At 46.8% G+C, this 16,200-nt stretch overlaps 1 protein-coding gene across 1 annotated transcript; it reads left to right on the forward strand.

Annotated features, from left to right (window-relative positions):
• Positions 1–2,727: 2,727 nt before the first annotated feature.
• Positions 2,728–3,573, forward strand: LOC143793630 (olfactory receptor 6N1-like). The gene has a single exon (XM_077280690.1). The coding sequence runs from the start codon at positions 2,728–2,730 to the stop codon at positions 3,571–3,573; it is 846 nt and encodes a 281-aa protein (XP_077136805.1).
• The last annotated feature ends 12,627 nt before the right edge of the window (positions 3,574–16,200 follow it).

A 16,200-nucleotide genomic window follows, 5' to 3' on the forward strand; every position in this document is an offset into this window, starting at 1 on the left:
CTATGGGGGCTGTATTATATTCTATGGGGACTGTATTATATTCTATGGGGAGGTGGGCTGTATTACATTCTATGGGGGGCTGTATTACATTCTATGGGGTGCTGTATTATATTCTATGGAGGGGCTACATTGTATTCTATGGGGGGCTTCATTATGCTCTATGAGGGGGCTACCATATATTATATATGCAGGGGCTGCATTATATTCTCTGGGGGGTTACATTATACTCAGGGGGCTACAATATATTCTGTGGGGTGGCTGCATTATACTCTGGGGTGGCATCATTATACTATATGTGGGCTGCATTATACTGTATTGAGGACTATAGGGAATACATTATACTATATGAAGAACTATGGGGTGCATTATACTATGGGATGTGAATTGTACTACATGGATGACAATGGCGGGGCATTATACTATATGGAGCACTATGAGGAATGTATTATACTATTTGGAGGACTGAGGAGTGTATTATACTATATGGAGGACTGTGGCAGTACATTATACTATATGGAGGACTGAGGAGTGTATTATACTATATGGAGGAATTGCAGTGTATTTTAATATATGGAGGACTATGAGGAGTGTATTATACTATATGGAGGACTATGGGGAGTGTATTATACTATAAGGAGGACTGAGAAGTGTATTTTACTATATGGGGGACTGAGGAGTGTATTATACTATATGGAGGACTGAGGTGCACATTATAATATATGGAGGACTATGGGGTGTATTATACTAAACAAGCAAAATGCTGCCTATTCATCGAGTGATTGGATTGTTTATGTGGGAACAGAAATCCTTGTTCTCAGCAGCACATCGCCGGTGTAAACTGTAGATGTGCTGCTGATAACATGATACTGTATGGGGACAGATTGATCTAATTGTGATTGTTCTCTTCCCTTCATTCTTTCTCAGTTGGTGTAAAGAGGCCGGGAAACAAGCGAACGACTTCAGTATTGTCGATCACACTCGTTTAATGGCCTGAGATCAGCGCATGTAAATACAGCAGAAATGATTCGCAGGGAGACCAGGCAAGGATGATGACAGTTGTAGTTAGCACCCGGCACCTGGGAATAGCGCTAACTCTACTGCTTTTCCCAGCCGCTAGAGCATTTAATTCTGGTATGTGTAATGATTTTTAGGGTTGAAGTCAGCTGCGTAATGTCAGCTGCTATCAATCCCTGGTGTAAGTAATGGAGAGTGTCTATCAGACACCACCACTACTAGCCCAGACCTGGCGAGATCCAGCGACTTTGAAGAGCGGTGACGGTAATAACAATACCGTTCTTTACAGTCGCCGAGCTCAGCGCAAGACCTGGAATATCTGAAGAGCGGTGACGTTACTGATGTCACCACTCTTCAGAGTCACCGTGTTTCGTGCTGCGTAGCGGAACCTAAAGTGGCTGTAGGCAACGTTTATGGAGCATCAGAATGAGGTTCCATAGCCTTTAGTCATCTCAATCCCTTCATTATCTATGAGATCCAGTTATGTAGGTAAAGTAGCGGCTTTTCTTGGTACTGCAACTAAAAGCAATAAATAGGACTGAGCTGTAATGCTGGATACAGCTGTGATTATATGTTATATAGTCGTGTTACACTCCCCTCACTTCTTGTAACCTACAAGTGTACAAAGATATTATACAGTCACCATGTGACAAGTGGGCCTGTGTAACTTCAAATGCCAGGGCTGAATTTTAGTCCCAGTCCGGCCCTGCCTTGCTCCATGAAGGAACACATAAGAAGTAGTGTTGACTTGAGCATTCCGATACCGGAAGTATCGGGTATCGACCGATACTTGCTGTATCGGAATTCCGATACCGAGTTCCGATACTTTTGTGGTATCGGGAATCGGTATCGGAACCATATTCATGTGTAAAATAAAGAATTAAAATAAAAAATATGGATATACTCACCTCTCCGGTGGCCCTTGGATCTTACCGCTGTAACCGGGAGCCTCCGGTCCTAAGAATGAGCGCGTGAAGGGCCTTCGATTACATCGCGGCTTCTGATTGGTCGCGTGACCGCTCATGTGACCGCTCACGCGACCAATCAGAAGCCGCGACGTCAGCCGCGACGTCATCGAAGGTCCTTCACGGGCTCATTCTTAGGAACGGAGGCTCCCGGTTACAGCGGTAAGATCCAGGGGCCACCGGAGAGGTGAGTATATCCATATTTTTTATTTTAATTCTTTATTTTACACATGAATATGGATCCCAGGGCCTGAAGGAGAGTTTCCTCTCCTTCAGACCCTGGGAACCATTCCGATACTTTGCGTCCCATTGAAATGCATTGGTATCGGGTATCGGTATCGGCGATATCCGATATTTTTCGGGTATCGGCCGATACTATCTGATACCGATACTTTCAAGTATCGGACGGTATCGCTCAACACTAATAAGAAGACAAAGAACGTTTATTTCTTCCTTGTCTCCATATGTGTTCCTTCGTGGTTTTGCTGCCTTCAGTCTGAATCTACAATGTATACAATTCAATTAGTACAAGGAAAACTATTGCATGAATAGGTATGTCTTAATTTTTGAGCATTACTGCCTAGAAGACATATGCTTTTATTATCTTTCATCTGTTTATTTGTAGAAATTACTAATTGTAATGGGAGGAGCAATAAATCAAACATTTGTGACAGAATTTATCATCTTGGGATTCCCCAGTCTGAAGAAGATCTACCCTTTTATGTTCTTGCTATTTTTATTTATCTACATGTTCACAGTCACAGGAAACATTATCATTTTCATAACTGTACTAACAAACTATAAACTACAAATTCCTATGTTTTTCTTTCTCAACCATCTGTCTGCCATGGAAATATGGTATACATCAGTCATTGTACCTAAGATGTTGTCTACATTCGTGACAAGCAGTAGGGCCATACCTTTCAATAACTGCATGACTCAGTTATATCTATTTAGTTCCCTTGGAGCTTCTGAGTGTTTTCTACTAACTGCAATGGCATATGATCGATATCTAGCTATTTGTATTCCTCTACATTATTCTTCAAAAATGACAAACACAACCTCACACCAGTTGGCCTCGGGAGCTTGGATTGGTGGCTTCATTTCTCCGATTCTCCCAGTTACATTAATATCAAAGCTTGTTTTCTGTGGTCCTAATGAAGTTAATTATTTTTATTGTGATGCTCAACCTCTTCTCAAACTTTCTTGCAGCAGTACGCAGTTTACAGAAGCAGCCATTACTATCTTGGCTACTGGCCTTATATTCAGTTCCTTTCTGCTTACTGTTCTCTCCTACATATTTATTATTTCTACAATTTTAGGGATTCCATCAGCCATTGGAAGGAAAAAGGCCTTTTCTACTTGTGCGTCCCACCTAACTGTTGTTATGATTTATTATGGTACAATAACAGCCATGTACATGCAACCAATGTCTAGATTCTCATTAGATATCAACAAAGTGTTGTCTTTACTATATACAGTTGTGACTCCCATGTTGAATCCCATTATTTACAGCTTAAGAAATAAAGATATGAAGGACTCTGTGAGAAAGTTAATCAAAAAATTAAATAAAGGAAAGAACATGGACTACTGAAAGATCACTATTTTTTATTGTGATACAATTACAGCACCGTGAAAAAGTATTCATACCTCTGGAAATTTTCCACATTTTTTCATGTTACACTCACAACTTTAAATCTATTTTATTTCCATTTAATCTGATATACCAATACAGAATCGCATGTATTTGTGAAGTATGGAAGAAATTATATATGGTTTTTAAATATTTAAAAAATATAAATCTGAGAATTGTGATATGCATTTGAATTCCGCCCCCAAGACTTTACATTGTAGGACCACCTTTTCCTGCAATTACTGCTGCAAGTCTTTTGGGGTATGTCTCTACCAGCTTTGCACATCTAGAGGCTGACATTTTTTTTCTTTGCAAACTATCTCTAGCTCAGCGGGATTGCATAGAGAATATCTGTGAGCAGTAATTTTCAAGTCTTGACTCAAATTCTAAATGGGACTTAGGTCTGGACTTAGACTGAGCCATTCAAACACATCAATATGCTTTGATCTAAACCATTCCATTGTAGCTTTGGCAGTATGTTTAGAGTTGATGCCCTACTGGAAGGTAAGCCTCACCCCATCAAAAGTCTTTAGCAGCCTCTAAAAGATTTTCCTCCAGGATTGTCCTGTATTTAGCTCTATTCATCTTCCAATCAACTCTGACGAGCTTCCCTGTCCCTGCTAAAGAAAACCATCCCCACAGCATGATTCTGCCTCCACCATGTTTAATGGCGGGGATGATGTTTTCAGGGTGATTTGAAGTGTTAGTTTTCCACCATACATAGTGTTTTGCATTTATCCCAAAAAGTTTCACTTTGGTCTGATCTAACCAGAGCACCTTCTTCCACATGCTAGCTACCTTCCATAAGGCTTTTTGAAACCTGCAAGCTGAACATCTTATGGCTTGCTGTGGATCTTTGCAGTTCTTCCAGAGTGACCATGGGCCTGCTTCTCTAATTAGTGCTCTCCTTGCTTGGAATGCTAGCTTAGGTGGATGGTTATGTCTTGGTGGATTTGCAATTGTGCCATACTGCTTCCATTATTGGATGATGGATTTAACAGTGGCCCATGAGATATTCAGACCTTGGGCTATTTTTTTTATAATCTAACCATGCTTTACTCTTCTGCACAACTTTATGCCTGACCTGTCTGGTGTGTTCCTTGGTTTTCATGATGCTGTTTGAATATTAATGTTATCAAACAAAGCCTTCACAGAACAGCTGTAGTTAAAATGAGAATAAATTACACATTGGTGAACTCAATTTATTAATTATGTGACTTCTAGAGGCAATTGGTCACTCAGGATTTTATTTAGGGGTATCAGACGACAAGATGCTGAATACAAATGCACATCACAATTTTCATTTAGATTTTTAAAATAATTAAAAAAACATGTATCATTTCCTTTACACTTCACAAATACTTGCTTATCTGTGTTGATATATCACGTAAAATACCAATAAAATAAATGTAAGTTTGTGGGTGTAACGTGAAAAAATGTGGAAAAGTTCTGGTATGAATACTTTTTCAAAGCACTGTACACATGTAACACCCCAGGAAGCCGGCTGTTACAGTGGTGTCGCTTTCCTTTCAGGGAGGGTGATGCCATGCTGGAAGCTGTTATGAAACTGCAGCACAGAAACAGGAGAGAAGGGGGGAATCTGACCCTGCACTTAAGGTACCGTCACACTAAACGATATCGCTAGCGATCCGTGACGTTGCAGCGTCCTGGCTAGCGATATCGTTGTGTTTGACACGCAGCAGCGATCAGGATCCTGCTGTGATATCGCTGGTCGTTGATTAAAGTTCAGAACTTTGTTTGGTCGTCAGATCGCTGTGTATTGTTGTGTTTGACAGCAAAAGCAACGATACCAGCGATGTTTTACAATGGTAACCAGGGTAAATATCGGGTTACTAAGCGCAGGGCCGCGCTTAGTAACCCGATGTTTACCCTGGTTACCAGTGTAAAATGTAAAAAAACAAACAGTACATACTCACCTTCGCGTCCCCCGCCGTCCGCTTCCTGCACTGACTGAGCGCGGGCCGTAAAGTGAAAGCGCAGCACAGCAGTGACGTCACCGCTCTGCTGTTAGGGCCGGCACTCAGTCAGTGCAGGAAGCGGACGCCGGGGGACGCGAAGGTGAGTATGTACTGTTTTTTTTTACATTTTACACTGGTAACCAGGGTAAACATCGGGTTACTAAGCGCGGCCCTGCGCTTAGCAACCCGATGTTTACCCTGGTTACCCAGGGACCTCGGCATCGTTGGTCGCTGGAGAGCTGTCTGTCTGACAGCTCTCCAGCGACCAAACAGCGACGCTGCAGCGATCGGCATCGTTGTCTGTATCGCTGCAGCGTCGCTTAGTGTGACGGTACCTTTAGACTAGGCTAAAATCCTATGATGGAGTGGGCGACCCATTCCTTGCAATAGACCCACCGACGATCCTAGTCTAAACTCAGCGAAGACCTATAGATAAGGGGGAGGAGGTTCCTAAAAGATCTAAGGACTGGTTATCATAAAACAGGTCACCTCCTAATAGGAAACACAGAGAAGGCTGCAGAAACAAACTGAAAACAGAAACCAAATATAGCAGAACCAGAGATCCCAGAACTGCAAAATATCAAACACAGAAAGCTGTCTAAGCACCTAGCCAGAACTCTAGCGGAATAACACTTTTGTCCAGCAAGGAATGGGAGGCAGGTGCTGGGTAATAAAGGGTGATACAATCACCAGACCAAGACAACCCAGCACCAGTGGAAAAAGACCAGCAGCCAGAAAACCACAACAAGATGGCGGATGGTCAAAACAAAACAGATTCTAACAGAAGCAAGGAGGATCCTTTTAACAGGTGGTACATGCATGCAACATATTCTGATTCCAGGCCAGAAGGGGAAGCTCTGAATCCGGTTTCAGGGGAGCTTCCCTACATATATATTTTGGCTTAGAGGAGGAGTTAGTTTGAGTCAGAGCAGACAGTAGGAGTGAGAGGGAGCTAGAGAGCTGGGGCCGTGCAGCCATGTGGTGCTGCAGCTCCGGGCCAGAGAAGAGAAGCAGACAGCGTTGTATCTGTAACGTACCAGAGGGAATGAGCACAGGAGAATCAAGGAGCTGGAAGGGAGCTGTGACTGAGCTCCTTCTATGCTGAAGCGCAGGAACCAGGCACCGGGAGCCCGAGGCTGTCTGGAACTGTATGTCCCATAGCAGAACCGGAGGGCAGAAGATTCTAGGTCATCTGTCCGCACCCACACCCAAAGGTACAGCAACATACAGAGCCCGGAGTCATCTGAGAGACACCTTTAAAAAGGCTTGCGTTGCATACCATGCGGGTACAGTCTTAGGACAGGGAAAGAGATGACCTTGTGTGGAGCCATAGGCAAGGGACTTGCCTTACAGTGCAAGAAAGAAGGCTTACAACCTCACCTGGTAAAGGGAATTCAACTCACTTCCAGGCCGACCGGACCTTACCAACACCTGTTACCGGTACCCTGGACTGTGGCTGGGAATCATGAGTAAACAGGTAAAGCGACTGCAACCTTGTGTCATCTGATTATTTCTGGCACCATGCTATCTCTGCCAAATACATTGGGAGCCCTGGGGACCAAGCTTCGCCTGTGGGAAGTCATACCATCCTTGCTGCAGTGCCATCACTCCACAGAGGACCCTTTTAAGCAATGTCGGTCACCTCTGACGGAATACCACAGGTGGCGTCCCAAACATTCTTATTCTTAATAACCCCTTTAAAGACCTCCCCTTTAATTTGGATGCCCAGGGCTAAGGACCGGGTCACTGCCACCGTGACCACCCCATTAATGATGACCAGACCTAGTACCAAGTACCCCTAGGCCCTAAAGGGCGCTCCACATACACATTGTACAAATACATACCGAACTGTAACCTAACAGAAACAATCGGAGCCAGGTAAGTAAGACAAAAATTTCAAAAATATCTGTTTCTTTAAATCATCTTACATAGAATTCATAGACTATTAAAAAGAATAAAAATGCTTCATGCGGTAAGAAAAAGGCAACATTACCAAAGAGAAGTTATCAAAACAAGATTGTGCATAAATAGTAAGTTAGTCAAAATAGGGTATTTAAAGAAACTATTAACACAGCAAAAAGGGCAGCAGTATTTACCTGCCAATGTCTCAGAACTAATGCACTATCAGGATGCAGCAAACCATGTAATAAAGATGGCGGCAACACAGGTGCAATATACTGATAAGACAACTACTCACAGCCTACCAATTCCTGATGGGGGTGATTGCGTCGTATTAAATTGCATAAACGTGGCCTGTATAGGGCGCTGGTCACACACAGGTAATGTACAGTGAAGGTGTAAGGAGGTGACAGAGACCCTCATCTGCCTCCTCTCTCTCCTTCCTATGTGGTCATTTATGTGTGTTGTACTGTAATGTTTTCTATGTGTATTAATGTATGTGCTGTGTTTACCTTGTTTTAACCCTTTCCCGACCTTTGACGCCACGTAGGCGTCATGAAAGTTGGTGCCAATCCGACCTGTGACGCCTACGTGGCGTCATGGGGTGAATGCTTCCCTGCGGGTCCGGTGACCGGGGTCATTTAAATGTCACCGTACCCGCAGGTGCAGGGGGACCTGTACTTCACCCCAGGGGGGGTGGCTTTGCCCCCCCCCCCGGGTCTACGATCGCTCCAGGTGACCTTTTTTTAACCCCCTCCAGCTCTGATTGGAGCTAGCGTCCATGTGACGCTAGCTCTCCAATCAGATCTGGAGGGGCGGAGTAAAATATGTCTGTCCTCGTTCTCCAGACTCATCCCGTTGCTGGAAGCTGGAGAACGAGGACCCTCCCTTCATACCTGCTGCCGATCGCTGCCGCTGCCGCTGCTCTGCCGCTGCTCCGCCGCTGCTCCTGCCGCTGCCGCCGCCTGTGCTCCTGCCGCTGCCGCCGCCAGGTACCTCCCTCTCTGCCATCCACCTCTGCGCTCTGCCCCCCTGATCACCCTCCCCCCCGATCTTAACCCCTGCCCCCCTTTTCAACCCCCCTGCTGCTGCTGCCAGCTCCATCACCTCAGCTCCCCTAGCTCCTGACAGCCCCCGCCTGCCCCCTGGTGATCACCCCCTGCCCACTTGATCACCCCCTGAGCACCCCCTGCCCCCCTGATCACCCCCTGCCCCCCTGATCACCCCCCGCCCCCCTGATCACTCCCCTGCTGCTGCCGCAGATTTAATCTGCTCCAGCTGCATTGCCTCAGCCCCCCGCGCCTGAAAGCCCCCTCCTGCCCCTCGGTGATCACCCCCTGCCCCCCTGATCACCCCCTGCTCCCCTGATCACCCCCTGCCCCCCTGATCACCCCCTGCTGCAGCTGCCGATTCCATCTGCTGCTGTTGCATCGCCTCTGCCCCCCCGCGCCTGACAGCCCCCTCCTGTTCCCCGGTGATCACCCCCTGCCCCCCTGATCACCCCCTGCCCCCCTAATCACCCCCCGCCCCCCTGATCACCCCCCGTCCCCCTGATCACCCCCTGCTGCTGCCGCCGATTCCATTTGCTGCTGCTACTGCATCGCCTCTGCCCCCCCGCGCCTGACAGCCCCCTCCTGTCCCCCGGTGATCACCCACTGCCCCCTGATCACCCCCCGCCCCCCTGGTCACCCCCCATCCCCCTGATCACCCCCCGTCCCCCTGATCACCCCCTGCTGCTGCCGCCGATTCCATCTGCTGCTGCTACTGCATCGCCTCTGCCCCCCCCCCCGCACCTGACAGCCCCCTCCTGTCCCTCGGTGATCACCCACTGCCCCCCTGATCACCCCCGGTCCCCCGATCACCCCCTGCTGCTGCCGCCGATTCCATCTGCTACTGCATCGCCTCTGCCCCCGCGCGCCTGACAGCCCCCGCGCGTATGACAGCCCCCCCGCGCCTGACAGCCCCCTCCTGCAGTAGAAAGTTTCACCAAACACTCGCACATACACACACACGCACACTATAATAAAGTTTAGTTTTTTTACACACACCACACACACAATGTCCCGCTCATCCCAGTCATCCCAGTCACAAAGGCTTTACTCAGCTGAGGAGGCATATTCCTTTCTTGCCTCCGAAGCTGATAGTGAGGGAGAGGACCCCACTTTTCTGTATTCCTCCCACTCTTCCTCCTCCAGTGACACGGACTCACCACCCCCAAGATGTCGCAGGACAAGAAATCGTCCGGAGCCCAGGGGAGAAGACACACAGCCAAGTGTAAGTAACCCCCAACCTAGTGCTAGTCACGCCCAACCTAGCACTAGTGCCCCCACCTGGACCCCCGTTACTGAAAATTTTGCTCCACGGATTCCTAATTTCATTCCCCAATCAGGAATCCAATTTGAGACTGCCAACCTCAGGGAAATAGACTTTTTCAAAGTCTTTTTCTCCGAGTCAATTGTCAGTGTCATGGTGGAGCAAACAAACTTATATGCCCTGCAATTTTTTGCCGAAAACCCAAGTTCATCATTTACTACTTGGAATCCCGTTGACTCCGTAGAAATGATGAAATATTGGGGACTGGTCCTTCACATGGGGATTGTGAAGAAACCAGAAATTTGCCAATACTGGAGTACTGATATTTTATATCAAACTCCAATATATGGCATGGTTATGAATCGCAAACGTTTTGAGGCGATTCATAAATTTCTTCATTTTAGGGACAGCACGGACATCCTTCCCCGCGATGACCCGAATTTTGACAGACTGTTCAAAATTCGGCCGGTCATCGAACACTTCAGCATCAAGTTTGCTGAAGTGTATATTCCCCAAAGGGAAATTTGTGTGGATGAATCCCTCATCCACTTCAAAGGGAGGCTTCAGTTCCGTCAGTAGCTGCCAAGCAAAAGGGCGAGGTACGGGATTAAGCTCTATAAGATCTGTGAGAGTACCTCAGGGTACACTCTCAGCTTTAGGGTTTATCAAGGAAAGGACAGCAGTATCCAGCCCCCAGAATGTCCACCTGCTCTGGGGGTGAGTGGGAAAATAGTGTGGGATTTGGTCCACCCACTGCTTGATAAAGGTTACCATCTGTACGTTGATAACTTTTATACAAGCATCCCACTCTTTCAATCCCTCTCTGCCAGAGCTACCGTCCCTTGCGGTACCGTGCGCAGAAACAAGAGGGGTCTCCCTTTGTCGCTAATTGAGCAGGCTCTCCCAAAGGGTGAGAGCTGGGCCCAATGTAGCGGCAACATGCTTGTGGTCAAGTTCAAAGACAAAAAGGATGTCTTTTTCTTGACCACAATCCATGGTCCCGGCACCATGGCCACCACCGTTCGAGGTACCCCAGCACAGGTCCACAAACCGGACTGTGCCCTGGGGTACAACAAACACATGGGGGGAGTTGATCTTTCTGATCAAGTCCTCCAGCCCTATAGTGCCATGGGGAAGACGAAGGTGTGGTATAAAAAACTGGCTGTGCACATCGTACAAATGGCACTGTATAATGCATACGTGCTATCACGATGTGCAGGCCAGACCAACAACACCTTCCTTCAGTTCCAGGAGGCGGTGATAAAGGCCCTGATGTTTGGAGGCGAGGAAGGAGCGGGCCCCAGCACCCCTGGAACTCAAGTTTCCCGTATGGTACCAGGGCACCATTTTCCCTGTGAGGGGAGAGCAAAAAAAAGGTGCCGGGTATGCTATAAAAGGGGGATAAGAAGGGAAACTCGTTTCCAATGTGAAACGTGTCCCGACAAACCTGGACTGTGTTTGAATGAATGCTTCAGAATTCATCACACGTCCGTGGACAAAACACATCCTGACATTCCCCTACAGAACTCACCCACACCAGGCTGATATACACAACACCACTCACACACACCAACCTCACGTACACTACACCACACACCAACCTGACGTACACTACACCACACACCCCAACCTGACGTAGTGTGTCAGGTTGGTGTGTATGGCGTAGTGTACGTCAGGTTGGTGTGTGGTGTGGTATAGTGTACATCAGGTTGGTGTGTGTGTATGGTGTACACTACACCACACACACCAACCTGACGTACACTACACCACACACCAACCTGACGTACACTACACCACACACCCCAACCTGACGTAGTGAGTCAGGTTGGTGTGTATAGATATAAAAAACCCGGCACTCAACTTGAATCAAACTTTGCGGTTTTTTATTCCGTAGTACCAAACAAACGTTTCGGCCTAGTGTGGCCTTCGTCAGTTACTACAATGTTACAAAAGGTGAAACAAGTAAATACAACTGAGAACTAAATGCATAACAAGACAGAAATCGGAAAAAATAAATAAATGAACAAACAAACAGAGGTATATACAATGGACAATCAGGTTATGGTCTATCCGTAATTGAAAAGCTATTCATGGAGCCACGTAGCATACCTAAACCCACAAAAGTGAATAAAGTGAAGAGGAAAAAATGGCGCTGATCGTACCGTACACTAGGGTGGCTGGAAATGCGCTCAGGGAGCGTGATGGATCCGTAGGTAATCACTATAATGGGGAAAAAAAGGAAGAACCCGCCATATAAAGAGAGATGTGCCGTAAGTCGTGCACTATACGTTGTGTAAGTGTCCCCAAGTGGTAACCAGTACCTTGTAAATAGTCCGCTATAGGAATAATGCTGCTGTGAGCTGTGGAGAAAGGGTAACACCTGTCAGGGCTGCAACCAAACGCACATAGCGTCGTAGTCACGTTGTCTGGGGGACAGAAGCAGCAGTGGGGATGTCGGGGGAAATATTACCTTATGTGGTCCGGGTCCTGACGCGGTGTCCACCGCTGTCGGCGTGAATGCCCGGTGTGTAAGAACGCCATGAAGGCGCTCCTTATGTGCGCGCCGGCAGAGCCGGAAGTGACGTCCCGGAAGTGACGTCCCGGAAGTGACCTCAAGACCTTGCCGTGATTGACACAAAAGAAAACGGCCAATGGGGGAAAGCTAAAAGATGGGGGCCGGGACTAATGGGGATGTGCAAAGTGTGCGTGGATCTAGCAGAGGATCCTGTTAGGTACGTTTCAGGTGATAGACAGCGCGGATGAATGTGGAAGTGGTGATCGCTCTTATTCTATCCGCTGTGCCCGGAGATCAGAGGAAGAGTCCTGGCGTTTCAATAGAGATGGCTCTAGAGAGACAGATAAATATGTTAGAAACATAATATTTGCGAATGTACAGTTACCAACATTATGCAGATTAACAGTAAACACAGATTGAAGAGAGCCCACGAATAGTGGAACCTGTTGGAGTGCCCATGAGTGGCGATTAGACCGAGCCCTTTAGTGTTTCTAAAAATGATACAATATCATAATCTCTATTGAGACCTTTGGGGTATAAGGTATCAAGGGTGTGGATCCAGAAAGCCTCCCTTCGTTTCAGGGAGGTCAATCTGTCTCCTCCGCGTCTGGGGGTTGGGACCTGCTCAATTACTTGAAACCTTAGCTGTGAAATGTTATGGCCTTTAGAAATAAAGTGTTGAGGGATGGGTAAAAGCATATTGCCACGCCTGATCGTGGATTTATGCTTAGAGATACGTTCCCTGATGGGCCGGGTGGTCTCACCCACATAAAGCATACCGCAAGGGCACTTGATGAGGTAGACTACGTATGCCGAGTCGCAGTTGAAGTAATCCTTAATCGGGAAAGATTTACCTGAACGTGGATGATGAAATGAATCCCCCTTTAATACATTACTACATTGTGTGCAGTGGAGACATGGGAAGGTCCCGAACCGGGGGTTCTGGAGGAACCGTTGTGTGGGTAGCCTCTTCTCTGACCAGTGAGTCTCTGAGGTTACGGGGCCTTCTAAAGCATGGAAGAAATGGTTCCCTAAATTCAGGGATATTAGGGTGAGCGGTAGTGAGTAGGTGCCAGTGTTGGCGTATGTTTCTATGGAGGATATATGCAAATGGATGAAAGGAGTGAATAAATGGAATGCGGTTGTGCGTCTTAAGTCTATTCCTCTGGCTGGTGATGTGAGAATCTTGGAGAATAGAATCAGGATAACCCCTTGCCTGAAATTTCGCTTTCATTTCCGACACTCTTTGTAGCCATAGCTCATCGTCAGTCACTATGCGGGACACCCGCTGGATTTGAGATTTGGGGATTGCTTTTTTAATGGCTCGGGGGTGCAGGCTCTGGAAATGTAGTAAGCTATTTCGATCTGTATTCTTTATATGGACGTCAGTGCTCAGTGTGCCCTTGTGGTCCTTGATAACCACCGTGTCCAGAAAATTCATTCTGTGTTGGTCATGGGCCATGGTGAAGGAAATGCCAGGCCAAGCAGTATTGAGAGAGTCCACAAAAGACAAGAGGGACTCCAACGTGCCGCCCCAGATGCAAAATATGTCATCTATGTACCGTTTCCACAGTAACACGTCACTGCGGAAGCGTAAGTCCGGATAAATTAGGCTCTGTTCGAAATCCGCCATGTAGCAATTTGCGTAAGGGGGCGCCACGTTGGAGCCCATCGCAGTCCCCCGTATCTGTATGTAGAACTGGTCTTGGAACAAGAAGTGATTGGAATCCTGAACTAGTGTAAGTAGTTCCACACAGAGGTCAATTTGTAGTTTGTGTGTTCCCGTTGTTGATAGGAGTTTTTTGACTGAGTTGATACCCTCTTCGTGTGGTATGGAAGTATATAGGTCTTTTACATCTAAAGATGCCAAAATGGCATCCGCTGGTATACTACCCATGTTCCGTATCACTCCCAGAAAGGCCCCTGTGTCTAACAGAAATGATCTTGTAGATTGGATATGTGGGGTTAAGATTTTTTCCAAATAGATAGCTATTGGGGACAGTATGGAATTAGTGGCTGCCACAATTGGTCTTCCGGGGGGATGCTCCAAGTTCTTGTGAATCTTGGGAAGTGTGTAAAATACCAGGGTAACCGGATTGTCATTGGTAAGGTAATTACAAGTTTTTAAATCTAGAACCCCCAGTGCCGTGTACTCCCGTAGTATCCCCGAGATCCTGTTTCTGATGGATTGGGTGGGGTTGGAGTCTAATTTACGGTATATAGTGGTGTTATCCAACTGTCTCCTTATTTCTTTTAAGTAGTCACTCCTATCCATGACCACTATAGCACCCCCCTTGTCCGCTGGTTTGATTACCAGGCTGGAATCAGATTGGAGAGACTGTAGTGATTGACGTTCCCTTAGTGTTAAGTTGGGGGGGTAGTGGAGATGTCCCTGTTCGATCTCCCCTCGAAGTGTATGAAAGGAATGTTGGATGAACTGTATAAATGTTTCCATTTAAATGTTTCCATGAAGGCGCACATAAGGAGCGCCTTCATGGCGTTCTTACACACCGGGCATTCACGCCGACAGCGGTGGACACCGCGTCAGGACCCGGACCACATAAGGTAATATTTCCCCCGACATCCCCACTGCTGCTTCTGTCCCCCAGACAACGTGACTACGACGCTATGTGCGTTTGGTTGCATCCCTGACAGGTGTTACCCTTTCTCCACAGCTCACAGCAGCATTATTCCTATAGCGGACTATTTACAAGGTACTGGTTACCACTTGGGGACACTTACACAACGTATAGTGCACGACTTACGGCACATCTCTCTTTATATGGCGGGTTCTTCCTTTTTTTCCCCATTATAGTGATTACCTACGGATCCATCACGCTCCCTGAGCGCATTTCCAGCCACCCTAGTGTACGGTACGATCAGCGCCATTTTTTCCTCTTCACTTTATTCACTTTTGTGGGTTTAGGTATGCTATGTGGCTCCATGAATAGCTTTTCAATTACGGATAGACCATAACCTGATTGTCCATTGTATATACCTCTGTTTGTTTGTTCATTTATTTATTTTTTCCGATTTCTGTCTTGTTATGCATTTAGTTCTCAGTTGTATTTACTTGTTTTACCTTTTGTAACATTGTAGTAACTGACGAAGGCCACACTAGGCCGAAACGTTTGTTTGGTACTACGGAATAAAAAACCGCAAAGTTTGATTCAAGTTGAGTGCCGGGTTTTTTATATCTATGCATATAAGGTGTGGGAACCTACCCGTGCACCTCTGTAGCAGTGCTCACGTCTTTTGATTCACTTAAGGTTGGTGTGTATGGCATAGTGTACGTCAGGTTGGTGTGTGGTGTAGTATAGTGTACGTCAGGTTGGTGTGTGTGTATGGTGTACACTACACCACACACACCAACCTGACATACACTACACCACACACCAACCTGACGTACACTACACCACACACCCCAACCTGACGTAGTGTGTCAGGTTGGTGTGTATGGCGTAGTGTACGTCAGGTTTGTGTGTGGTGTGGTATAGTGTATGTCAGGTTGGTGTGTGTGTATGGTGTACACTACACCACACACACCAACATAACGTACACTACACCACACACCAACCTGACGTACACTACACCACACACCCCAACCTGATGTAGTGTGTCAGGTTGGTGTGTATGGCGTAGTGTACGTCAGGTTGGTGTGTGGTGTGGTATAGTGTACGTCAGGTTGGTGTGTGTGTATGGTGTACACTACACCACACACACCAACCTGACGTACACTACACCACACACCAACCTGACGTACACTACATCACACACCCCAACCTGACGTAGTGTGTCAGGTTGGTGTGTATGGCATAGTGTACGTCAGGTTGGTGTGTGGTGTGGTACAGTGTACGTCAGGTTGGTGTGTGTGTGTGTATG

Source organism: Ranitomeya variabilis, chromosome 1, assembly GCF_051348905.1.
Source record: "Ranitomeya variabilis isolate aRanVar5 chromosome 1, aRanVar5.hap1, whole genome shotgun sequence".
NCBI classification, from domain to species: Eukaryota; Metazoa; Chordata; class Amphibia; order Anura; family Dendrobatidae; genus Ranitomeya; species Ranitomeya variabilis.